Source organism: Apodemus sylvaticus, chromosome 19, assembly GCF_947179515.1.
Source record: "Apodemus sylvaticus chromosome 19, mApoSyl1.1, whole genome shotgun sequence".
Lineage (NCBI taxonomy): Eukaryota > Metazoa > Chordata > Mammalia > Rodentia > Muridae > Apodemus > Apodemus sylvaticus.
This window is the reverse complement of record NC_067490.1, coordinates 4872992-4898873: the sequence shown is the minus strand read 5'-3', so window position 1 is coordinate 4898873 and position 25882 is coordinate 4872992. Positions and strand designations below refer to the sequence as shown.

Below are 25882 nucleotides of genomic sequence, written 5' to 3'. Positions count from 1 at the left end.
AGTGAACAGAGGTCAGGGTAGGATGAAGGTCAGGAGGCTTGTACAGTGAGCACCTTGCCTGCTGCACCGGCTTGTCGGGCCCTTCCTTATATAACCTGCATTCTTATTTTCCTAGTTACTGATTTTATATCTTTCATGTGTTTGTTGACTATGTGTATATTTTCTTTGAGGAAATCTGTCTTCTAGTCCTTCCCCCTTTTCAGTAGGTTTCTGTGTTGACTGTGAAGTTGTAAGCGTCCTATGTTCTGGGTGGTGGACTCATGGCTGGTAGATCCATTCTCTGCCCAGCTGACTTCTCTGTGGGGGCAGCTTCATTGCCTGTGCCCATTTCCCATACAGCCTCAGGTCCCGGCAGCCCCAGGACTTCCTCTCCTTAGAATGCGCTCTGCTCTTTCTTCCTGACTAGGAAATCACAGGCTTGTTTCTTTTCTGGGATTGGCACATTTAGCAGCACTAAAGTAACACACACACACACACACACATCCTCAGGAGATGTCTCTAAGCATCTTCTGCTGTGTGTAGACATGCTGGGTGCTCATGAGACTAAGGAGAGATGTGCTTAACTGTTAGAGACCTCATTTCACTGTGGTCCTCCTGCCTCAGCTAGTAGAGAGGCTCAGTCGTGGCAGTCTCTATCTCTTTCTGTAATGTATAGAGTATGTGTTAGAAAGCTGTGCTTTCCACGATGCTCAGAGGTCAGGGGCAGTTAGCTCTTCCTCTGTGGGTTTTAGGTGTCAGCTCGAGTCATCAGGTTTGCAAAGCAAACATTTACCTGTTGAGCCAACGTTTCTTCTTTTCCTCCACTCCCAGGAATTGACATAGGGCCTCCTGCATTGAGATAAGAGCTCAGTTGTCTCCTTGTCTTTCAGTGACATGGAACTTTCCTGCTTCTGCCTTCCAATCACTGCCTCGTAGATGTGCACATAAAAAGCCAGGCTTGATGGCGTAGGCCTGTGATTCTTGGGAGAGCTGCTGAGCTTCCCACTTCGTCACTGTGCTGTGCTCATCAGCTCGGGGACTATGACGGACCAGCCACCCTCTAAAGACTGTGTCGACACTTCTGGTTGGGTCTCACTCTAACACAGACTAGTCAGGTGATCCTCCTCCTCCTGCAGCTTAGGGTATGGTATGAGCCACCACGCCTGCTTCTTGCTCACATCTAACATGGTCAGAGCATCGAGCTCTGTTGCATCTGCACTGAATGTGGACAGACAGACATCTGCACTGAACGTGGACAGACAGACATCTGCCAGGGAGCTCCAGGACAGCCGGGGCCACACAGAGAAACCCTGTCTCAAACCCTGTTTTATCTTCTGTGTCTTTGGGTGTGTCCTGAATATCTGCATATGTGTATGTGCCATGTCTTCACCTCTAGTGTCCTAGGAGGCCAGAAGAGGGCATTGGATCCCAAGATGAGCTGGGTCTGAACTGCTGTTGGGTCCTGGGAATTAAACCCAGGACCTTTGCAAGAGTAGTCAGTGCTTTTCTAACCACTGAGCCATCTCCAGCCTCTCATGGATGTGGGATTCACAGTGTATTTTAGCATGTGCTGGGTGGGATGCAGAAGGGAGAATGGATGAGGCTGTCCATAGTCACAGAAGACCTGTGCTACTTAGTCCTGAGCTTGAACAGGTACAGCTTTGGGTGTCCATGGGGGTGGGCAGGGCAGAGCCAGCTCTCTGGACGCTGAGGGACAATTGAATCTCTGTTTTTGTTTGTTTGTTTTGTTTTTAGAGACAGGGTTTCTCTGTGTAGCCCTGGCTGTCCTGGGACTGACTTTGTAGACCACGCTGGCCTCGAACTCAGAAATCTGCCTGCCTCTGCCTCCCAAGAGCTGGAATTAAAGGCGTGCACCACCACTGCCCAGCCAATTGGATCTCTTTATTAGCATTTTCAGTGATGTATTGTTTGACCACCCATTTGTGGATTTTTTTTTGTTTGTTTTTAAATATAAAATATCTGCTAACTTGCCTAACCTCTCTTTCTTTCGTTCTTTTTGTTGTTTGTTTTTTGTTTTTGTTTTTGTTTTTTTGTGTGTGTGTGGTTTGGTTTTTGTGTGTGTGTGTGTGTGGTTTGTTGTTGTTGGTTTTTTTGTGGTTTTTGTATTTTTATTTTTGAGACAGGGTTTCTCTGTGTAGCCCTGACTGTCCTGGAACTCACTCTGTAGACCAGGCTGGCCCTGAACTCAGAAATCCCCTGCTGCTGGGTGGTGGTGTCGGTGCACACCTTTAAATCCCAGCACTTGGGACACAGAGGCAGGTGGATTTCTGAGTTTGAGGCCAGCCTGGTCTACAGAGTGAGTTCCAGGACAGCCAGGGCTACACGGAGAATCCCTGTCTCGAAAAACCACACACACAAAAAAAGCCCCCTGCCTCTGCCTCCCAAGTGCTGGGATTAAAGTCGTGCGCCACCACAGCCCGGCCTAACCTCTCTTTCTTGTTGTGACTTATGACTTACAACACATTGACTTGTCCAGGACAAAAAAGATAGGCAACTTTGCCATATAGACTGTTGTTTTTAGAGTCTCCCTGTGTACTCCTGGCTGGCCTAGAATTCACCGTGTAGAGCTGGTCTGGAGTTGGCAGTACCTGCATCAAGTTGCCTCCCCAGTGCTGGGGTTACAGATGTGTACAGCCACACCAAACTCTTCCATCGTTATAGGAAGTGGCCAAGGTTTCCGTATCCAAGACTGGCCTTGAAGTGCTACTGACCATCCTACCTCAACTGATGGAACCCTGGGATTACAGATGTGTTCCACCACATCTGGCTTATTAATTTAATGGTTCTCAAGAATGCTTGCAGATTCCCTCCTTGAATATGTTGCAGTTCATCTTGGGAATGAGACAGTTACAAAGCTTCTTCCTGAGAACTTGACTGCACTTTGCCAGGCCTGCTTGTCTGTTGGGTAGGAGGTGCTTCTGCGTTTCCTTCACTGCTGGTGGCTCAGTGCTTTGCTCAGAGGCAGGCACTGCTCTTCTGCTCTCTTTCCTTTTTCTTGTTTTCCCTTCTGTAGCCTGGGGCTGCCTTGAGTTCACCTTGTATCTAAGGCTGGCTTGGAGCCCTGACCCTCTTGCCCTCTCCTGCCTCCAGTGTGCTGTATCACAGCTTTCTTATATACTCTGAAAAAATGTATAATGTGCCATGTCTACGTGCTGGCCATCTGGATTTCTTTTTTCTTTTTTTTTCTTTTCTTTCTTTTTTTTTTCTTTTTTTGTTTTTTTTTTTGTTTTTTTTTTTTTTTGTTTTTTTTCAAGACAGGGTTTCTCTGTGTAGTCCTGGCTGTCCTGGAACTCACTCTGTAGACTAGGCTGGCCTCGAACTCAGAAATCCGCCTGCCTCTGCCTCCCAGAGTGCTGGGATTAAAGGCGTGCGCCACCACCACCTGGCTACTAGGTTTAATTCTTGTAGGTGTTTTGCCTATATGTGTGTCTGTGTACCATGAACTTTATTTTTAAAAAGCTGAGTGCTTGTATGAGTATATCCCAGGGATGCCAGTAGAGGCCAGAAGGTCTCAAACACCCTGGAGATGCAGTTACAAGTGACTGTGAGCTGCTCGATTGGGGAGAGTTGGGAGAGAAAATTCTATGGATTTTTTTTTTTTTTTTTTTTTTTTTTTTTTTTTTTTTTTTTTTTTTGGTTTTTTGGTTTTTTGGATTTCGTTTTTTCGAGAGAGGGTTTCTCTGTATAGCTCTGGCTGTCCTGGAACTCGCTCTGTAGACCAGGCTGGCCTCAAACTCAGAAATCCTCCTGCCTCTGCGCTGGGATTACAGGTGTGCACCACTACTACCCAGCCATTTTCTGTTTTTATTGGTTATTTGTATGCTTCCGTGACTTGTGTGAGATCTTTTCACCTCAGTGTCTATGCGGCATTTGCACAGTAAGGAAAGATCTGTGTTCAGTACTCATTTCCCACCTTTGTCTTGTCACCCTTCATTGGCAGCATGTTGGGTTGGTGGTGTATCTGGATGGCTCATCAGAAGCAAAGGAATGAAATATGTTTATTTGAGAGGCTTGGCATGCTAACCCAGGGCCATGCTGGGTAAATCCTGTACCACTGACATACATCCTCAGCTGTTTTTAAACCCATTTTAATAGAGTAGTGGTGTTTATAGGTATGGAGTGACGTTCTGTAGGATTATAGGGATGGAGTGACGTTCTGTAGGTCTGTGCTGTGTGTGCTGGCACCAGGTGGCCTAATGCTTACCTAGTCCTCCATCCCTCCCCCTCTTGAAACATTTCTTTTCTGTAGCTCTGCCTGCCTTGTAACTGGGGCTGGCCTTGAACTCAAACTCAGAGATCCTGCTGCCCCTGCTTGGATCAGAGTGTGGACCACCTTCGCCTGCTCTAGCTGCATGTTTTGCTTGGATTTTTTTTGTTTGTTTGTTTGTTTGTTTTTTTGTTTTCAAATTAAATTATCTTTCTTCCGTTCCAGCTGTGTATTTATTTTCCATTTCATCAGATATGTTAAGTGTTCTGTCAGCTCTGCCCCCACCCCCATGTTTTAAAATAAGAAGTATTGTAAGGAATTGGAGACCTGGCTCAGTGCTTAAAGGCTTTGTCTGTTCCTGCAGAGGTCCCAGGCTGAGTTCTCAGCCTCTGCATGATGGCTCACAGATGTCTGTCAGTCCAGACCAGGGGATCTGATGCTCTCTTTTGACCTGTGGGCAATCAGTACACACATGCTGCACAGTTATATCCATATATGTTAAAGGGGATATCCCTATTTGTTAAATAAAAGTAAACATTAAAAATAGTCTGTGCCAGCCAGGCTGTGGTGGCGCACGCCTTTAATCCCAGCACTTGGGAGGTAGAGGCAGGTGGATTTCTGAGTTCGAGGCCAGCCTGGTCTACAGAGTGAGTTCAGGACAGCCAGGGCTATACAGAGAAACCCTGTCTCGAAAAACCAAGAAACAAAAAACAATAATAATAAAAAAATAGTCGCCGGGTGGTAGTGGCGCACGCCTGTAATACCAGCACTTGGGAGGCAGAGGCAGGTGGATTTCTGAGTTCGAGGCCAGCCTGGTCTACAGAGTGAGTTCAGGACAGCCAGGGCTATACAGAGAAACCCTGTCTCGAAAAACCAAAAAACAAAACAAAACCAAAAAAAAAAAGTCTGTAGTTTGAGGAAGAAAGACCTTTCTCCCAAAAAAAAAAAAAAAGACAAAATCAAGGATCCCAGAGCTTTAGTCCTATAGTGGTCTTCCTGGTTGGGCTGCCGGCCTGCTGCGTGGTTCTCAGCCTGGGCTCCATTTCTGTGAAGTGGATCGAGCCCACTTCTTGGAAAAACTTCCATCCCCTTAAAGTTTACACTTTTTGAAACTGCAGTGGGAATATTTGAGACTTTGGCATTCGGAATCAACCTCTTTCATTCTCCGACCCATAGTTGTAGGAGTTTGGCTGGGCAGTCCGTTTGAAGGCTGGTCATATTTTCTCAGGATTTTGAAGGCTAGGTTGGATCTTGATTTTATTGTAACTGTTTTGCTTCTTTGAATGAATCCTAATCTCTCCATTCTCTGGAAGCCTTTGATAGCTGCTCTGACTCCCGAGCCCTTGGCCTCAGAGAGATTGCTTGGCCCTGGTGGGCCTGCCAATAAGAGAGCGAGCAAGCGAGCGAGAACCCTCTTCCTTTTGGCCTTGGAAATTTCCTGTTCAATTTTGAGTCCTCTCATAGTCCAGGCTGACCTTCAACTCAGGATTCTCCTGCCACAAGGCCTCCCAAATGCTCAGCTGGCAAGCATGTACCAACCACCACAGTAGCTGCTGTCTTAGAAATGTCTGTCTACCTTTTCCCACTCTCCTCTCCTCTCCTCTCCTCTCCTCTCCTCTCCTCTCCTCTCCTCTCCTCTCCTCTCAACTCTCCTCTCCCCTCCCCTCCCCTCCCCTCCCCTCCCCTCCCCTCTCCTTCTCTCTCTCTCTTCTTCTTCTTTCTTCTTCTTTCTTCCTCTTTTTTTGAGGATGATTTTATTCAGGTTCTTAGAATGAAGACCGTACTTGCCTGGCCTTGGAGACCAGGCTGGCCTTGAACTTTGGTCATCCTCCTTCCTGGCTCCATTTCCTGAGTGCTAGGAGTATTACAGGGCCTGTACCATCTTGTCCATCTGGCCTGGCTGTTTGTACTTTTTTTTTTTTTTTTCCCAAGACAGGGTTTCTCTGTGTAACCCTGGCTGTTCTGGAACTCACTCTGTAGACCAGGCTGGCCTCGAACTCAGAGATCCACCTGCCTCTGCCTCCCAAGTGCTGGGATTAAAGGCGCGCACCACCAGTGCCTGGCTTATTTGTACTTTTTTTTTTTTTTTAAGATTTATTTATTGTGTACTGAGTGTTCTTCCTGCATGTACACCTGCGGGCCAGAATAGGATACCAGATCTCATTACGGATGATTATGAGCCACCATGTGGTTGCTGGGAATTGAACTCAGGACCTTTGGAAGAACAGTCAGTGCTCTTAACTTCTGAGCCATCTCTCCAGCTCCTTGTTTGTACTTCTTGATGAAATTATTTATTTGCTCTTGTTGTCTGGGTGATCTCTTTGGTGTTGTCTTTAAGTTGTCGTTTTGTTTTGTGCAGCCCTGGCTGTCTTGGAACTCGGTCAGTAGAGGAGTCTGACCTTGAACTCGGGTCCTTCTGCCTCTGCCCCATGCTGACTAGATTGCAGGCTGTACCACAGAGCAACAGTGTGGCAAGGAGCTGCCCCCCCCCCCCCCCCGGGTGCACTTTAATAGGTTTATGCTTGGCAAGCATTAGGATTTCATTTGTCTTGACTGGTAAGAAACTGTGTGTGGTATGGAGACTGTGTGGCCTTGGGCAGACGCCTTGTGCTGCTCTTTGTTGTCTCTTGTTCTGTCATTTCTACCCACCTGCTTTCTCAGTGCCAAGGATGGAGCCCAGGGTTCACACATGTTCTCCACTGAGCAGCCCCGCTCTCACTGGCTCTCCGAATAGATGACACATTAAACACTTCACTCACGAGACTTAGTATAGACATATTTTAGAGTGTCTCTGAGGTAGATACCAAGGTTGCTAGTTATACGCTAAATTGTGCAGGATTTGAACATCTGCCAAACTGTTCCACTGTTCTAGAGCTGCTGCTGTCCTATATCCCATGAACAGTGTGCATGGAAGTCTTTTACAGACACCATGAATTCTCTTTTCCTGAACATTTGTGATGAATCTCAGGCAGCCAGCCTATATAGTCTGCCGCTAAGCCCTGCCCGCAGAGAGGATAAGGTCATCTTACCACATAAGTGTGGATCATTGTCCACCCCAAGGACATGCGTCGGAAGCACGAGCACAGGCCAGTTCCCAGTCCCAGCCTGTCCTTAGAGTGGCCACTGATACATTTGCTTGCTGAGTTTTGGGTTTTTTGATATGTAGCCTTTGTGGCCTGGGCACGCCTTGAATTTACTGTGCACCCTAGGCTGCCTTAGATTGCAGGGATGCTTCACCAGCCTTAGAACTGGGGTTACAGGAGTGGACCATTGCAGCCAGAGAAATGTTTGTTTTTAAACCCATAATTTTCCTCAAGATTTTCACTCTGAGGCAGGAGTTCCAAACTAGCCTGAGCTACATAGTAGAGCCAGCCTCAGAAATCCAAAGCAAAAACTACTCCCTCACAAAGAATACCAGGTGTATTTGGTTATCAGGTTTCCTTACCTTAATGTTCTCTCTCTCTCTCTCTCTCTCTCTGTGTGTGTGTGTGTGTGTGTGTGCGCGCGCGCACTATGTATGTGTGTACCTGGTATACTTGGAGGCCAGAAGAGGGCATTCAGTTCCCTCAGTCTTTAATTTAGGATTTTCTAAAATGTTTTATTTTGTGTATTTTGCCCACCTGTGTGTGTGTGTGTGTGTGTGTGTGTGTGTGTGTGTGTACATACATGCCTGCAGTCCAAGGAGTCCAGAAGAGGGCATTAGATCTCTGGGGCTGGAGTGACAGGACTGTGAACCACCGTGTGGGTGCTCACCAGGTCCCTGCACAGTGACCAGTGCTTTAACCGCTGAGTCCAGCCCTAAGACTGTATGTATGTAGAGTTTATGTTTGCTGCCTCTGAGTGTCTGACGTTGTTGATAAGTGGCAGTGTCATAATTAGATTTAGGTTAAACCATTTTTTTTTTTTGTGGTTGTTGTTAGAAATAGTGGCTAGCTGTTTTTCTTCCAGTTACCAAATGCTGTATGAGGTTGAATGTTTGAGAGCCTCAGCAGTCTGTCAGCCCACAGGATTCAGGGATGAGCCTGAATTCCTTACAAGATGGTTGCACAAAGGTTATTTTCTCCTTCTTTTGTTAGTTGCAGTCTGAGGCAGGGTTAGAGTGAGTTTTTGATGAAACACCATGACTGAAAGTCAACACAGGGAGGAAAGAATACTCACACTTCTGTCTCTTTCCAGTTCCCCACTGAGAGCAGTCAGGGCAGGAACCTGGCTGGGGCAGGCGCTGATGCCAAGGCCTGGAGGACGCTGCTTACTGGCTTGCTCAGCCTGCTTTTTTGTAGAACCCAGGACCACCAGCCCAAGGATGGCCCCACCCACAATGGGCGGGGCCCTCCTATATCAGTCTTCAAGAAAATGTCCTCTAGGCCTGCTCACACACAGTCCAGTTCTATAGAGGCATTTTCTCAACTGAGGTTCCCTCCCCTCAAATGACCCTACCCTGTTAATTTAAGGTAAAACTAGCATTCACTAAAGGTACAGTTAATTCTCTTTTGGGGTAAATGACAATGGGTTATTTTGAGGCACTCTGAGTCAGCTCGGGCTGACCTCAAATTCAGCGTGCCTCCTGGAGTCACAGGTGCGCACCACTGCACCCACCGGCTGTGAGGTGAAGATTTTCCCTGTTTTGTTCTCTCTCCTCCCTTTTCCCCTTTTGCTGCCCCCTCCTTGTTTAACTTTCCTACCAGGCTTCTCCCCTCTTCCATTCCTTGTGTTATACAGGCTGTGAACTGAGTGAGCTGAGTTTACCTCTTTTTTTTTTTTTTAAGACAATAGCCTTTTCTTTAAAAAAAAAAAAAAGTATTTATTGTATGTATGTGAGCACACTGTTGCTGTCCTCAGACCCACCAGAAGAGGGCATCAGATCCCATTACAGATGGTTGTGAGCCACCGGGTCGTCTGTGTGGTTGCCGGGATTTTAACTGAGGACTTCTGGAAGAGCAGTCAGTGCTCTAACCCCTGAGCCGTCTTTCTAGCCCCTGAGTTCACCTCCTAAGTGATGGGCTCGCATCATAGAGTGCCACCATAATGGGCTATTTGTTTTAGCAAGGGCCCCTCTAGCCTATGCTGGCCTGGAGTGTACTGTGTAGCCCAGACTGGCATCACAGTGGGACGGCGTGCGTCTCCTGTTTCAGCCTCTGGTGGGCTGGATCACAGGTATCACCTGTGCAACTTAATCTAGTCCTAAAATGATAAGGACTTCTAGATGGGCAGCAGAAGCTACAGTCCTGGCTGACGCAGTTGGGTCCCAAGCTTAAGGCCTGCCTGAGCTACAGAAGTGCTCAAGGACTGCCTGGCACTTCATTTAATGAGTCCTAGTTTTAACGGAAGAAAGTAATTTTTCAAAGCCCATTTATTCTGAAATGCATAAAAACATGTTTGAGTCATTTTACCTGTCTGAGACCGGCTTGTCTGAAGCATGAGCTGCTGCCCGGGGTGTGACCATGTTGATGGAGCTAGCTCGAGTGCTGGTGTGGTGGGCCGTGGCAAGAGCTGTTTGAAGCATTTGCAGTGCTGAGAATGCACCGGCCTGTATGCATTAGGTGCATAGAATGCACCTAACCTTTATGTTTGGGGAAAAAGTTGTACTATTGGTGGGTGGCATGCCATGGTGTATTTATGGCGGTCAGGGACAACTTGGTTCCTATGTCCCCTGTGGGACCGACCCAGGGACCAAGCTCAGGCTGCTAAGATGATAGCATTTAGTTTATCCAGTAAGTCTCTCTCGCTCTAGTAATAGCTTTTAATCTTTTTTTTCTGAGCATATATTTGTGTGTGCACATGTGGAGACAGAGGACAGCCTGTCTCTCTTCTCCCACCCTGTGGGTTTCATGTACCATGCTCAGGCCACCGTGGTTCTATGTTTGTTTGTGTATGTGATGTGTGTACACAATGCCAGGGCCACGGAGGCCAGTAGAGGGAGTGTGGTTCCAGGTGTTACCTGTGGTTGTGATCTAGTGTATAATGTTTGTGTGCGTGGTGTCTGTGCACCATGTGTGTGCAGTGCCCTAGGAAGCCAGAAGAAGGTGCTGGAGTCTTTGGAACTGAAGTTACAGACTGAGAGCCACCATGTGGGTGCTAGGAATTGAATCCAGGTTCTTTGCAAGATCAGCAAGTGTTCTTCTATCCAGCCATGTATGGAACTTTGAGTTTTGTTTTTTATTTTTGTTTTTTTGAGACAGTCTCTATATAGTCTCAATGGCTGGTCTATAGCTGGCTGTGTAAACCAGGCTGGGCTCAGATTCACAGACACCCTCGTGCCTGTCCCTTTCTAGTGCTTGAATTAAAGGCCAGCACCCTTATGCCCAGCCTGTATGTGGCTTTTTGCTTTTTCTTTTTTTTTGTTTTTGTTTTTGTTTTTGTTTTTGTTTTTGTTTTTTTGTTTTTTTTTTTGAGACAGGGTTTCTCTGTGTAGCCCTGGCTGTCCTGGAACTCACTCTATAGAACAGGCTGGCTTCAAACTCAGAAGTCTACATGCCTCTGCCTCCCAAGTGCTGGGATTACAGCAATAACAGCTAGATTATAGAATAGAATGTGTATTTAGATATTTTGGGCAACTTTAAAAAAATGTCAAACCCAAAAGTTCTTTGTATTTTTAAACTAGGAAACACCTCTTTGACAGTCTTAGGATCAGATCATTTGGAACTCTGCTTAATTGCAGATTCATCTAATCATGTCACAACTCACTGTGAATTTCCTGACTAACCAAAACTGTTTATAAGGAGCGCTGTGTCTGAACAAGCTCTGTGCTGTCATCCAGGGACATTCGGGGTATTGCACCTTGTCTCTTCACAGGGTCTCAGCATCTTCAGAAACTGTACTTACCATAGATCGACACAGCGATTGTAAATCATTTCAGGAAATTAGATCCAGGGACCAAAACAAGGAGCTATTCTAAACCTGCATTTTTAACTGAAACGTGAGTTCTTGGACACAGAGGTTCATGGCGGAAGTGACTCAGCAGAGTGCAGCCTGGGTTTGCAGTGCACGGCCTGCCTGTCCTCCTGTGGTTCTCCTGAGTCCACAGTGAAGCACACAGCAGCACACTCAGTCCCTGCCTTAGGGGTTTGCATTGCAATCAGTTCCTATACCGCTTGGCTTCCGTGTGCAAGTTCATCTTAAAAGTGAGCAGCTTGAGCCTGGACTGAGTTCGACTGCAGGGGCCTCTGGGGCGCCCTGCTTCCAGAGCACCCAACTCTTTCTCCATCTTCACAGGAAGGTGTGCCTTCCTGCCGTGTGTCCTGAAGCTTGCCAGAGGTCTGTCTCATCAGCAGACCTTTACTTAATTTCCCTTTGCAGTGTGCCTTGGCATGGGTCTGAGGGCAAAGGACACACTAGGGATAAAGCAGGAGCTCCACGGGGTCGGAGGCTCCACTGCGCTCCACTGTATCGGGGGCTCCATGGGGTCAGAGATCCACGGGGTCGGGGGCTCCACGGGGTCGGGGGCTCCACGGGGTCGGGGGCTCCACGGGGTCGGGGGCTCCACGGGGTCGGGGGCTCCACGGGGTTGGGGGCTCCATGGGGTCAGAGCTCCACGGTGTTGGGGGCTCCACTGCTGCGATCGTCCTTCCCACATTACAATGAGTGTCTCATGCTTAGGTGGCCTGGTGTTTGTTCTTCAGTACTGGGATGAAGTCTGGCTGTGTGTACACTCAACACTCTATGCCTGAGCTGTTCTCTCAGCCTAAGGAAAGTGGGTTTTTTTCCTTTTGTTTTTTTTTTTTTTCTTTTGTTTTTTTTTTTTTTTTTTTTGAGACAGGGTTTCTCTGTGTAGTCCTGGCTGTCCTGGAACTCACTCTGTAGACCAGGCTGGCCTCGAACTCAGAAATCCACCTGTGTCTGCCTCCCAAGTGCTGGTATTACAGGCTTGCGCCACCACCGCCCAGCTAGGAAAGTGGTTTTTAATTCTTTAGGTTTTTCTCTCTTTTCTTTTCCATCCCGATCCCCTGCATTTACTGTGTGCGTGTGTACATGCTAGCCCTGGCTCCTGTGGCAGACAGGAGAGCTTGTCAGGAGGCAGGCAGGCCTCTCCTATTCCGGTTGTAGTGACAAGACTCAAGCTGTCAGGCCCAGCAGCAGATGCCATTACCCAGTGAGCCATCTTACCAGTCCCCTTCATATCCTCTCTACTTTTGGGGGCCTGGTGTCTTATATTGTAGCTCAGGCTAGTGACCTTAGTGACTTACTGTGTAGCCCAGGCTGGCCCCAAACTCCTGGCAGTCCTTCCTACCGTAGCCTTTTGAGGACTGTGACTACAGACACTAACCGTCATGTCTGGTTGGGTGTACCCTTCTGCGTTAGCCTGTCTGAATTCCCCTGTACCTGAGCAGGCAGGAACTTGTGTGGCCAGGTTAGTCTCGAGCTCACTGTGAACGCCTGATCCTTCTGTCTCTGCTTTTCAAGTATGGAGTATACAGACATGCACTACCATGCCAGCTTGTTTTTATTTCTTACTGCTTTTTAATATGTATGGATATTTTGCCTGCATCTGTGTAATAAAACACACTCACCGTGTGCTTACAGAGGTGTTGGATTCCCTTGGACTAAAGTTACAGATGGTTATTAGCTACAAAGTGGGTGCTTGGTATTGAACTAGGATCCTTTGAGGCACAGCAAGTGCTCTTAACCACTGAGCCATGTCTCCGGCCCTGTTAACAGTGCTTGCTCCCAAGCCTGGTTCAGTACCCATAGTCCCCTGGTGTTGGGGAGATCCAGCTCTAACAAGGTGTCCTCTGATTTTCACCTTGTTCCCAAGGTGCACTCATGTTCATGTGAACACACACTTTTTTTAAAAAGATTTATTTATTATTATATGTAGATGTACCAGAAGAGGGCATCAGATCTCTTTACGGATGGTTGAGAACCACTGTGTGGTTGCTGTGATTTGAACTCAGGACCTCTGGAAGAGCAGTCAGTGCTCTTAACCACCGAGAGCCATCTCTAGCCCTATGAACACCCACTTAATTTTTCAAAATTCATGCAACATTTTCAATTCTAACTCTTTTTGGGTGGGAGGTTCAATCCTGTTCTGTAGCCCAGGCTGACCTTGAATTTGTGATAGTCTTCCTTTTGCCTTCCTGGGACTAAGTCCCAGCACTTAGGACTCAGGCAAGTGAATCTCTGAGTTCGAGGACAAACTGGTCTATTTATCTGAGTTCCAGGACAGCCAGGGCTGCATAATGAGACTCTGTCTGAAAAAAAAGGTTGTGGTAGTGACAGGGTATAGCACTTCAGTCATCCCATTATACAGTTCTCAGACAGGAAAGGTCTTAAGGTATCCACCCTCTCCACTGCCCATAATTTTGGTTTTGTGGTTGAGACAGAGTTTCTCTGTGTAACAGCCCTGACTGGCCTAGAACTCACTTTGTAGATCAGGCTGGCCTCAAACTCAGTGAACCACCTGCTTCTGCCTCTGGAACGACAGGATTAAAGGTGTGTGCCACCACAGTGGACTTCCTCAGAGTGGTTCTAACTGAACTTCCATTGAAGTCTGGTTCTGGCTAGATGCTCTGAGGAGGACTGGGGCGGAGGCTCTCCTGCAGCCAGTGTTCTTCCTTCCTGGTCACCAGCAGCAGCCTGAGTGTGGAAACAGATGTGTGCATGCTGGCACGGAGCGGGGGCTGCTGGACCCTCAGGAGGCATGCCCAGCCATGCCTGTGGCTGCAGTCGGCCTGCGTCTAGGAAGTCATCTGCCCGCTCACCTCCCTCCATTCCGGTTCACTCACTTGAAGTTCAGGCTTTAAGAGGCCCTTGGTCTTTCCTGGCTGAATCTCCTGTGCCCGCAGGTGTGGGTGAGCAAGCAGTTCTTGCTTTGGCTGTGCAAGGAGTTAGAGCTCTGGAGGGAATTGAGGCCGGGGAGCGCCTCTGCCAGTGAGGGGAGTGTGACTGTTGCTCTTGTTGTTCCGTCTCCAGTGATCTGGGAGCCTGACCTGGTGACACACCCACGGCTAAGACTGGACATAAATTGCTGTGAGAATTGCTGATTCTCCTGAATGTGCAACGTGTGTCCCTCCCAACAGAAGACAGTGCAGGCTGCTTGCAAGAGGAAGAAAGTAGTCTTTAGTTTAAAAATGGACACAACTTTTACTAAATGTTTTCTTTCTTTCTTTCTTTCTTTCTTTCTTTCTTTCTTTCTTTCTTTCTTTCTTTCTCTCTCTCTCTCTCTCTTTCTTTCTTTCTGTCTTTCTTTTTTCTTTCTTTCTTTCTTTCTTTCTTTCTTTCTTTCTTTCTTTCTTTCTTTCTTTCTTTCTTTCTTTCTTTCTTTCTTTCTTTCATTCATTCATTTTTCAAGACAGTTTCTTGCCAGGCGGTGGTGGCGCACGCCTGTAATCCCAGCACTCTGGGAGGCAGAGGTGGGCGGATTTCTGAGTTCGAGGCCAGCCTGGTCTACAAAGTGAGTTCCAGGATAGCCAGGGCTACACAGAGAAGCCCTGTCTCGAAAAAACCAAATCCAAAAAACCAAAAAAAAGAAAGAAAAAAGATAGTTTCTTTTTATAGCCATGGCTGTCCTGGAACTCACACTGTAGACCAGGCTGGCCTCGAACTCAGAAATCACTGCCTCTGCCTCCCAGAGTGGAAAGAAGTCTTATTTTCTCACACTTGATCTTCTTCAGTTCTTAAGGGTAGGGCTGGTTGCTGATGTGCCTTGGAGTCTGTCTGTGGGCCACCTTAGGTTTACCAGCCACTATTTATGGTTTTGATCCTTGTTATCTAAAAAGGAAAAGGCTGAAAGACTAAAGTCCAAGCCTTTGTATGCAACTGGGAGAGAGCTGGTGCAGTTTGGCTCCCCGCCCAGCTCTGCTCCATGTAAATTTCATCAAGCACGTGGGGCAGGCAGGCTGCTGGTGTCGTAATTCCACCCCTTACTGATTAGTAAGCTGCGCCGCCATCACATGATCCTTGCTCTAAGGATAGCCTGCCTTTCTGGCAGCTGCAAACACCTGGAGAAGCAGGCACCGAGGCCATAGCCAGAAAGTATTGATCTATTGATCGGCTGCTCCTAGTGTGCGCCTGTTGCAGTCATTTCCTACTGTGTGTGTGCATGGTAGGTAAGGCAGCCCACGGCTCCGTGTGCACAGCTGCGTGTGCTGGAAGCATGCGGAGTGGCTCGGTGTCTGCTAGAACTGGCTGTGGGCTTACTGATGTGGACCAGAAGAGAGTCCCATTCTATCATCCCCAGAAATGCCTCTGCTCTCTAACCTTTGTTTAACCAGCCTTTGTGGCCCTTGGTTTCCGGCCCTGGAGCTGTGAACCCGCCTGAGGAGATGCTGCTGTGTGGGGAGGACTCTGGATTGTGCGCTTGGCTCCTCAGGAGCAGCTAACCAAGTGGCTCTTCCGAGAAAGAGGTGGCAAGAGGCATTTGGCTTTCTTCCTTTCCCTTTTCTGATATGAGACTAGGTTTCATGTAGCTCAGGTTGGTCTTGAACCCTTCATCATCTGAGCTCCACTTCCTGAGTTGTAGGGTTTGGAGGCTGGTGTACCCTCCCCTCAGTCTCTCATGAATGTATATGCATGCTGGTCAGTGTGGAGGCCAGAGGTGGGAGGGTGGCTGTCCCTCTTCAACATTTTGTTTGGTTTTGTTCTGAGTCAGGGTCTCACTGTGTAGGCCTGGATGGCCTGAACCTCAGTCTAGATGGACCATGTTGGTCTTGAACCCACAGAAATCTTCCTGCCTCTCTGCCTTTCAAGTGCTGGGATTAAAGCCCTCCCTAGCTCTTAGAGACAGGGTGTCTCACCGCGAATTCACCCTGAGATAGCTCTCCTGTCTCTCCTTCCATGGTTAGCTCTGCATACGGGCTCTAGGGATCCAGAGTCATGCCTCGCTTGTGCGTCGGGGACTTCACTCCCTTCACCACTTCTTCACCCCCACATGTGATTCTTTGTTTCTTTTTCTGTTTTTGGTTTGTTTGTTTTTTTTTTTCTCAAGACTGGGTTTCTCTGTGTATTCCTGGTTGTCCTAGAGCTCACTCTGTAGATCAGGCTAACCTTGAACTCAGAAATCCGCCTGCTTCTGCCTCCCAAGTGCTGGAATTAAAGGTGTGCGTCACCACTGCCCAGCCCCACACATGATTCTTACTAAACATTTTTAAAGATTATCTTAAGCGCATGAGGGTATGCCTATGTATACAGATGTCCACCACATGTGTGCCTGGTGTCCTCAGAGCTCAGAAGCAGGCACATTAGTCCCTGGAACTACTGTTACATACAGGTCATGAGCTACCGTGTGGTTGCTGGGAATTGATCTCAGCTCTTCACCTGTACCCCAGCTCTCACACATGTAAAAAAAAGTGGTCACTTAAAAATAATACTTTTGTTTTTGAGACTGTTTGTGAGACAGTCACCATATTTAGCTGAGGCTAGCTCCAAACCCCACTACTCTCACGTCAGCCTCCTGAGTGCTTACAGACTTGACCCACCACACTCAGCAAAGAAAAAAGCACTCTGAGATGTTAAATAGGTTATTTGTCCCATTGGCAGAGAGCCAGGCCAGGGAAGCAGGTCTGCAGGTGCAGTGTGAGCTCAGCTGAGTCTCCTGAAGGAGGGCTGTGCCCAGCCGTGACAAGCCCCCCGCCTCAGGAGTGCTGCGGCAAGGGGCTGGCTGCAGAGCACACAGATGAAGCACTCAGTAGTGATGCTTTAGCAGTGCTTTACCTTGCAGTGACTCAGCTGTGACAGAGACTACTCATTCCTGACAGAAGTATCTTTAAGAGCTACTGTCAGAGACATAAAGCCAAGAGCAGTCTATAGCAATACCTGCTGTGGGAAGTAAGAACACTCAAAAATCAATACAGTCTTTAAAAAGTAGAACTTGGGCTATCCAGATGGCTCAGTGGGTAGAAAGGCTTGCCACCACGCCGCGTGGCCCGAGTCTGACCCACCTCCACCTGTGCACATGACTCACTGCACCCACACTCACACATGCACATTAAAGACATGCTTTGAGGGGTTGTTTCATTTTGTTTTGTTTTATGAAGGTGGAGTCTCTCCTAGCTACCTTGGATTTCTTTCTGTATTTAGACAAGGCAGTCCTTGAACTCACAGAGATCCTCCTGCCTCTGCCTCTGAAGTACTGAGCACTTTCATCCCTTAAAGGAATATGCCACCACACCCAGTTTTTGTGTTTTATTCTTTATTTATAGAGGGCTTAGGAGAGGTGGTTTAGCTGGTGAGGGCACCCGAAGCTCTTCAGGGGACCCGGGTTTGGTTCCCAGTACCCACTAAGGTGGCTCACAACTATCCATAACTTCAGCTTCAGGGAGTCCAGTACCTCTGGCCTCTGTGGTTACCTGCAGTGCCATGTGCATACACATGAGGACACACACACACACACACACCTGTGTGCATAATTGAAATGATAAATCTTTTAAAAACAAAGTTATAGAGTGGTAATCTCCCTGCCTATGTCCGAATCCTGGAGTTACAGACCTGGCTTTGGGAAGACTCTTAGTTTCTTTGGAGTTATACCACATCAGGCTTTGGAGAGACTCTTAGCTGGTGTTCTTCTGTCCCTGTGTCTGTGCTTCTTGTAGTTCACAGTGGTCTGTCACCCTCTGTGAAATGCCTTCAGGAGAGAATGCACAAGTTTGTTGGTTCTGCTTTTCTAGTAGTTTCTTAGTGACCAGTGGTTTTTGAAGGCCTGATAGTGGGAGCCTCTGCCTCTGTGACCAACCCTAAGAAAGGATTTCCCTTACGGTTGACAGTTCAGATAATATCTTCAGAGTGGACTGAAGCCTCTGTCTTTTTATCTATAGGAACTTACAAGCAGCAATTGGCGCCTATTATGACTTCGAGAGCCCAAATATCAGTGTGCCCTCCATGTCCTTTGTTGAAGATGTCACCATAGGAGAAGGGGAGTCAATACCCCCTGATACCCAGTTCATAAAAACATGGCGGATTCAGAATTCTGGTAAGTGTGTAATGGGGATTTGTATGTTAATTGTTGTTTGTTTTAAAGTTAGAATGAGAAGGGCATGATGGAGCTTATGGCTGTGATTTTTGAGACTAATTTATGCTTTGTTTTGTTTTTCATGACAGTGTCTTTCTATGTAGCCCAGACTGTAGACCAGGCTGTCCTTGAACTCATAGAGGTCCCCCTGCCTCTGCCTGCGGTACTGGAATTAAAGTCACACCTGGTGTGACTTGAGCTTTCTTTCTTTCTTTCTTTCTTTCTTTCTTTCTTTCTTTCTTTCTTTCTTTCTTTCTTTCTTTCTTTCTTTCTTTCATTTATTATATGCAAATACACTGTAGCTGTCTTCAGACACCTCAGAAGAAGGTGTCAGATCTCATTATGGATGGTTGTGAGTCACCATGTGGTTGCTGGGATTTGAACTCAGGACCTCTGGAAGAGCAGTCAGTGCTCTTAACCACTGAGCCGTCTCTCCAGCCTGTGACTGAGTTTTCTAATGCACAGTATGTAATTCTCATTGGCTGCTAGGAACTAGGCTCTGGGCCCTGTTTTCTCCCCTGGAGCTCTACTGTAACCTCACCTCTCTACCAGGCCCGAGGAGAGAGAGGCGCCTCCTGGGCCTAGCAGTTGGGCAGAACAGTGGCATCTGCTCCTTGGAGACTCATGCCTATGCATCCACAGGACTTGGATTGCACTGCAGTGTTTGTGAGGCACTGAGACCACGTCGAGAGATGGGATAAGGAGTCCCGAAGAGCTATGTCAAAGTCAGCGCACACTGCTGTAATCTAGCAGTTGGGCTAAAGCTAGAGGTTCGCTGCACGTCTGTGTGGTCAGTCTGGACTACGTAATCAATCCAGATTAGCCAGAGCTACAGGGGCGACCCAGTCTCAGAGGCAAAGCTGGAAGGTCACTGAGTAAGGCACACTGCTGACTTATCTGCCACAGCTGTGGGACATGAGCATGGGCATGGCGGATGATCACAGTGCCCATCGCCACCTAGCTTTCTGGAGCCCCGCCTCCGTCCTCTTGGCTGAGGGCGCCTTCATACTCTTAGCAGTGACGACTGGAAGGCTCAGTGTCCTTTAGCTGAGGCTGCAGTGTGCGGAGTGCCTGTGTCATATCAGTCTGATGTGAGAGGGCCTAAAACGCAGGAGACCTCATTGTGGTGAGGAAACTCTGGCTAACCGGTTTTGTATTGTTTGAAATAGTCTTACTCTGTAGCCCGGACTGGCTGCTGTCTAACATGTCAGTCTTCCTTCATGCTTCCTCTTTTTTGGGAGGGGGGCGGTGTTTGGTTTTTCGAGACAGGGTTTCTCTATGTAGCCCTGGCTGTCCTGGAGCTCACTGTGTAGACCAGGCCTGCTTCTGCCTCCCAGAGTGCTGGGATTAAAGGCGCGTAGCAGCAGCGCTGCCTGGCTTCATGCCTGCTTTAAACTAGAATTTTATACAAGGATTGCTGCATCAGATCCAGTTACCCTGCTTTTGCTGTCTTAGTTCAGAGAGACTCCTGAGGAAAGCTGAGCAGCCGGGCCCTTGCTGCAGGAGCAGCCGTAGGCGGTGTCCCTTGCTGCTGTGGTTGGAGGCTCCTCCGACACAGGAGAATGCTCACAGTTTTTGGTTTTTTGGCTTTTCTTTAATTGCTTAGCCAACATCTGGGTTTGTTACTTTTGTTTTGTTTTTGTTTTTTTCGAGACAGGGTTTCTCTGTGTAGCCATGGCTGTCCTGGAACTCACTCTGTAGACCAGGCTGGCCTCGAACTTAGAAATCCGCCTCTGCCTCCCAAGTGCTAGGATCACAGGTGTGCCCCACCACGCCCAGCTTCAGCTTCATTTTTTTGAGGCAGGGATTCAGAGATCTTCCTGTTCTACCTCACAAGTGCTGAGATTTTAACCATATGCTACCATGCTATCTTTTGAAGTTATTTTTATTTTTTAAACTGTGACTTATTTTAAGGTTATGCCAGTGCCTTGCATATTTACAGGAGGAAAATATTTCTATGAATTTTTTAGTATTTTTTAAAAATAGTACATATTGTACAAGTTTATATGTACAGATATTTTGATAGCATCACATGCGTGCTTGGTGCCAGAGGATGTCAGCAGGGGGCAGCGCCCTCTGAGCTGGCGTTAGGAGCAGCTGGGTGCTGCATGGGGCCGCTGGCAGTGAGCCCAGGTCCTCTGGGGGAGCGGCCAGAGCGCTTAACCTCTGCGCCTCTCTCAAGTCTCTCAAGTACATGTTTTTATGTTATTTCTTTTATATTATGGATGCCTGAGTGCTACACCATCTCCGTTCATCCTGTGGCCCTGGGGATTTAACTCAGTTCTCAGGCTTGGGTCGTGCATCTTTTATCTACTTGGCCTTCTCCCCATCCATTTGTTTGTTTTGAGACAAAGTCTTATATTGTATAGCCCTGCCTGGCCCACAGCTCAGTTTGCCTTCCCAGCCACTTACATGGGGTATTTATATTTGGGGACAAGGTCTCACTCTAGCCAGACTAGCTTCAGTATGCCATCTTCTACCTCCTGAGGCCCCCTCAGTCTGGACTATAGAGGAGGCCACCTCTGTAGACATGTGTGCTATCACTGCCTGCCACAAGGCTGTAGTGAGGCCGGGAGGCTGAGGGGCTGGAATCCCAGTGTTTGGGAAATGAAGGTAGGTAGATGCTGATGAATACCTGTCTAGCCTAGGCTACAGAACAAGAGGAGGAGGGGAAGCAGGCAGGCAGGCCGACACCCGCGAAGCCTCACCTGACTCAGTAGGTAGCTCTGCACATGTGGCAGACTTGCCTGACTGTTCGCCTGCCTTTCTCCTGACCTAAAACTGTTGAGGTTCTTGCTGTTGGCTCCCAGTGCTTGTGTGTGTGAAAAGCAGTTCTTATGATGGAATTCCAGTTGCTTCAGATTTTATCCTTCAAGGTACTATGCACAAACATTCTTCTAAGGTTGAAGCCAGTATCGTGTAGCTGTATCCTGCACCCCGATTCTTACCACTTGACCGACCAGGAGCTGTGTAGGGGAGGTTATTACAGGGCGTGGCTGTGCGCTGGTTCCCCGGAATCACACTGTTTGCCTGTGTCTTACAGTGTAGAAGTAGGGTAGGCGTCTACCACTTCCAGTCTCTGACTTGGTCATGCCTGCTTTGGAGAAGAGTACTCACTGAGCGAGTTAATGTGCCTTGATTGTCAAGGCCAATCTTGCCTTAGATGCCAGGCTAACACACACAGGTGAGATATGTATGCTGTGACTGTCCCAGCAGCGTCCCTGGAGAACTTAACTGTCATATACTGTAAAGTCAGCCCCTTAACATTAAGCTACGTAGGTGCAGACTTACAGAACTGAGACTTGTTTGCTGTAGAATCTTCTCTGTAGAGATGTAAGAAGGGCTAGGTACTCATGTAGCTGATAGAATTTGCCTTGATGCACATACAAGGCCTGGGTTCAGTCCCTTGTCTGTCAGTCTGTTTCTCTCTCTCTCTCTCTCTCTCTCTCTCTCTCTCTCTCTCTCTCTCTCTGTGTGTGTGTGTGTGTGTGTCTGTCTGTCTGTCTCTCTCTCTCACACACACTAGACAAAGCCATTTCTGTCACCACCTCACAACATCTTAGTGTGTCACACAGGGCTAAGCTGCACTTGTCACTATGTTTTCTTGAACGCTGCACAGCTGTGATTACCCCTTGATGATGGCTTGAACACGCTCGCTGTTCTTAGTATTTTTGAGCTTTGTGGAAATGAAAATGAAACTACCCTTTGGAAAGGAAATTGGGTGTTCCGTGTCTTTCCCTGCTAAGATTTGGTGCCGTGTGGAACTGGGGTTGAGATCGGACTGTGCTCACCTGAACCCCTCCCTCCCCTCCCACCCCGGGCTTTCTTCCTTCAGTCATTAAAATAGGGAACGAACTCTCCCCTTCTTTCCAGAGAGGGTATTTCCTGTGTTCATAAGTCATGTCTTAGCTTGATAACAAGCACCCTTGTTAGGTGTCTGAGGTCTGTCTCCATGGAGCTGCCTCCACACACCAGGGTTATTGAGAGCCATCCATGGTCAATAAAACATCAATAAAAGCCATCCACACATACCCAAGAGATCTCTGTACAAACATCACCTGTTCCAGACATCTTCAGACACCGTAGCCTCAGCCGTGGTCATGTCCGGGCTTTCTAGAGCTACTAGATGGCTTTGTTTTGATTTTTCCTGATGCTGTTATCTCAAGATTGGCAGTGGTGGGATGGCGGAGGCTGCTTTATTGTTTTGTTTTGTAATAACAGAGCACTGCCACCTTAATTGAATATGGAACTCAATTTCTGAGGTCATAAAGCTTATGAGTAGTCCTTGTGCCCAGTTTGTCCTGGAGACCTAATTTGGAGTCCTTTTAGACTCGAGGGTGGACACCTCTTTTCACGTCTTTCTTCAAGAGCTGCTTCATGCAGCTCATTAGACAGGCATGGTTAGCAGGGGTGTCCAGAGGGGCGCCTAGCTGGGAGCCCTAGTTCCTCCTCCTTCGGTTCCCTGTGACTGAACAGTGCGCTGTTCTGTGCAGAGCCGGGAGAGCCTGCGTCTCCGCCCAAGACAGCCACATCTCTCACAGTACAAGGTAGGGTGTGTGGGGGGGGTGGATTTGCACCTTTTTCCCCTTGAATCTTGGTCTTTGGTGAGGCCGACCTTCCTCAGGCACCTCATGTCCCCCACTCCTTCCTTGACCTCCAGCAGCAAGCTGTGCCAGGCAGGCCCCAGTGGAGAAACAGCACACGGTCGGCTGGCAGTCTTTATGTTCTGAGGTGGCTGTAATGCCTTGTTGCTCTGCCTCAATTGGCCCTGAACTCCTGGGATTCAGCCAGCTTTTTTTTTTTTTTTTTTTAACTCAGCTTCTAAGGGCCTGCGCCACTTTGATTGCTGACAGAAGTTACTGGTATTTTGTTGTTGTTTGTTTCTTTTTATGTTTAAATGTTTTATTCTAATTTTTAGGTTATGCATAGATGTGTGTCTTTGTGGGTTTGTACTTGAGCCCGAGGAGCTCAGAATAAAGCATTAGCTCCACTGAGCTAGGCTGTGAGCTGCTGTATGGGAGCTGGGGGTGAACTTGGTCCTTTGAGAGAGACCTTAACGCTCTTAACTGCCGAGCGTGTCCCCACCACCCCCGTGTAACTCAGTGTCTCATGGTGACCTACAGTGCACCCAGCAATCCTCCTGCGTCATTTCATGTCATTGCTGGGTGGTAAGTGCAAGCCACTTTTAAAAGAGGGAGCGCCTTTATTTGGCATGGGAGTGCACACCTTTGGTCCCATCACTCTAGAGGCAGAGGGTCTCTCAGTTCAAGGCTAGCCTGGTCTACAGAGGAAGCTCTAGGATAGCCAGGGCTACACAGAGAAACCTTGTCTCAAAAAAAAAAAAATCACGTCTTTATAAAATTAAGGAGACAGTGAGTGCCGTTGGGTGCATGTTGGAGATGGCTCACAGAAGAGAACACATCTACTTATCTGTGGCTGCATCTAGCACTTGACTGGTCAGCGTGTAGATGTCTCATTTGGTTCACACATCTAAACAAGAGCCAGACGAGAAGCGCAGCCACCAAGGCCTCTGCGGCCACTCCCATCCTTGCATCAGCGCTCTGGCTGATGCCACCACTCCTGGGGTCACAGTTCACTGTGTGGGGCAGTCAAGCTGTGCATCACTGATCAAACCCGAGACCTCAGCAGTCTCTGAGCCCCTGCGTATTTTATAATTAAGGATCCTAGAAGAAAAGTATTAAACTGGACAACATGAACAAAGTGTGTGCCTGTAAGCCAGAGGACAGCATCATGTACTGTCCGCTGTTTTTGGAGACAGCCCTTTACTGAGTGCGACCCGCCAGGTGGGCTAGGCTGGCCGGCCGGCAGATCCAGGGATCCGCCAGTCTTCTTCACCCGTGGCCGGGGTTGCCAGCACATAGTACTGCATGTGGCCCTTTGTTAATGTCATCATGTGTTTGCTGTAGATGCATGTGTCTATGCATGTCTCTGCGTGTGCATATTTGTGTAAGGGTGCACAAGAGTCTGTGGGTGTCTCTGCACGTGCATATACATTCTAATGGAGTCTAGTTAATATTGGGAATCTGCATTCCCTGGTCCTCCACCTTACTTTTTGAGGCAGGTCGCTGAGTCAAACCCTGAGGTGACATCTTAGCTCCTTGGTGGCCAGCTTGTTGTGAGTATTCAGACTTTTCTAAGACTGGACTTGCAGGAGTCTGCCTTGCCGGGTAGCATTTACCTGGGCTAAGGGATTCAGTCGTCAGTCATCTTGCTTGCTCCGCAGGTGCTGTAAATGTTGAACCACCTCCCAGCCTTTTGTACGTGGGTTCTGGGGCTCAAATTCAGATTTGTGCTTGGAAAGTAAGCCCTTTACTGACAGACTGAGCTTGCCCTGTCCGTGAAACACTGGTCTGGAATGCGAATGACCATTTTATCCTCTGGTCTCTAAGAAACCCTGGGAGCAGACTGTTTACCTCCCTCCTTCCCTCCTTATCTCGAAACAGTCTCAAGGTGTGGCTGGGGTGGTCTGGACCATGCTGTAGTAGACCAGGCTGGCCTCAGGCTGGGAATCAGTGAATGTGCACAAGAACATTCAGCGGGAGGTAATTGATTTTCTCGTGTTACGTGAGTTACATGTCAAGCTGATGTCATCTGGCTTTTCCCCCACCTCTCAGTTCTCTGTGCTGAGCGACACAAGACGACATCATCATCGCCATGTGTATGAAGAGACATTTTCCACAGTTTGAAGAGAAACTCTAGTACAGTACCACTGATTGCCTAACAGTGTTTTTTTTGTTTTTTGTTTTTTGTTTGTTTGTTTTCCTTTTTTTATTTGAACTTAGGGGCAGAGGCCTGGCCTCCAGGGGTTTGTCTTAAATATGTCGGGGGAGACCAGTTTGGACATGTGAACATGGTGATGGTGAGATCACTAGAGCCCCAAGAGATCGCAGACGTCAGCGTCCAGATGTGCAGCCCCAGCAGAGCAGGCATGTACCAGGGACAGTGGCGGATGTGCACTGCTACTGGACTCTACTATGGAGGTGAGTGTCCTCATGCTGTCCAGGGCACAGGGGCTATGGCAGCACCTCGTAAGCATCATGGCGTTCCTCACGAGGCCATTGAGCACAATGCAGTGACAGTGTGGCCTTCCTAGCCATGCAGGTGATGCCTTGACGTTGGTGACATGTTGGTCCAGTCTAGGGTGCTCCCTTTTATCCTAGAAATATAAGCTTTAGTGGCCCGTGTGGGGTGTGCTTGACAGTGCTAACAGGTTTCCTGGGGTGCTGGCCTCTGTGGGTAGTGCCATAGGCGCTATCAGAAGCCTGCCTGCAGACTTGTTATGAGCACCCCGGACAAAGTCGTGGAGACAGACAGAGGAGTGCTGCTAGCACCTCTGCATTCTCCCCTCCCCATGCTGTGCTCCCTCCTGCCCCGCCCCAGATGTGCCGTTACTGCCTTGTGATGCAAGTTCCATTGGGCCTGCTGACCTCATCTGCATGCGGCATTAACAGCGTGTGCTCCCAGTCTTCTGCGCAGGATGCATGTGCAGACTCCCCTCTGTGGCCAGGGCCTGTTTCAGAGCTTCAACTCTTTGTTTTAACTGATTATGGGCAGAATACCTGGGTGTTCTGTAGGTTGGGACTTGAAATTCTTCTCTAAAAAACACTTAGCTCCCTACCAACAACCCTCCTTCTTGGTAACTGTGCCAAAGCCCGTGACTGGTCATTTGTCCCGTCCTTAATCACAAGACCATTCCTGTGGCTCCCACGGTG

General features: G+C 48.2%; 1 protein-coding gene across 3 annotated transcripts in view; it reads left to right on the top strand.

Moving 5' to 3' along the window:
* Ilrun (inflammation and lipid regulator with UBA-like and NBR1-like domains) overlaps window positions 1-25882 on the top strand; it is a 66103-nt gene that overhangs the window by 8265 nt on the left and 31956 nt on the right. For all 3 annotated transcript variants that reach the window (XM_052162988.1, XM_052162989.1, XM_052162987.1), the window contains exons 2-3: window positions 17956-18110; window positions 24953-25150. In XM_052162988.1, the coding sequence (XP_052018948.1) occupies window positions 17956-18110; window positions 24953-25150 (353 nt within the window). The remainder of the gene's footprint in view (window positions 1-17955; window positions 18111-24952; window positions 25151-25882) is intronic.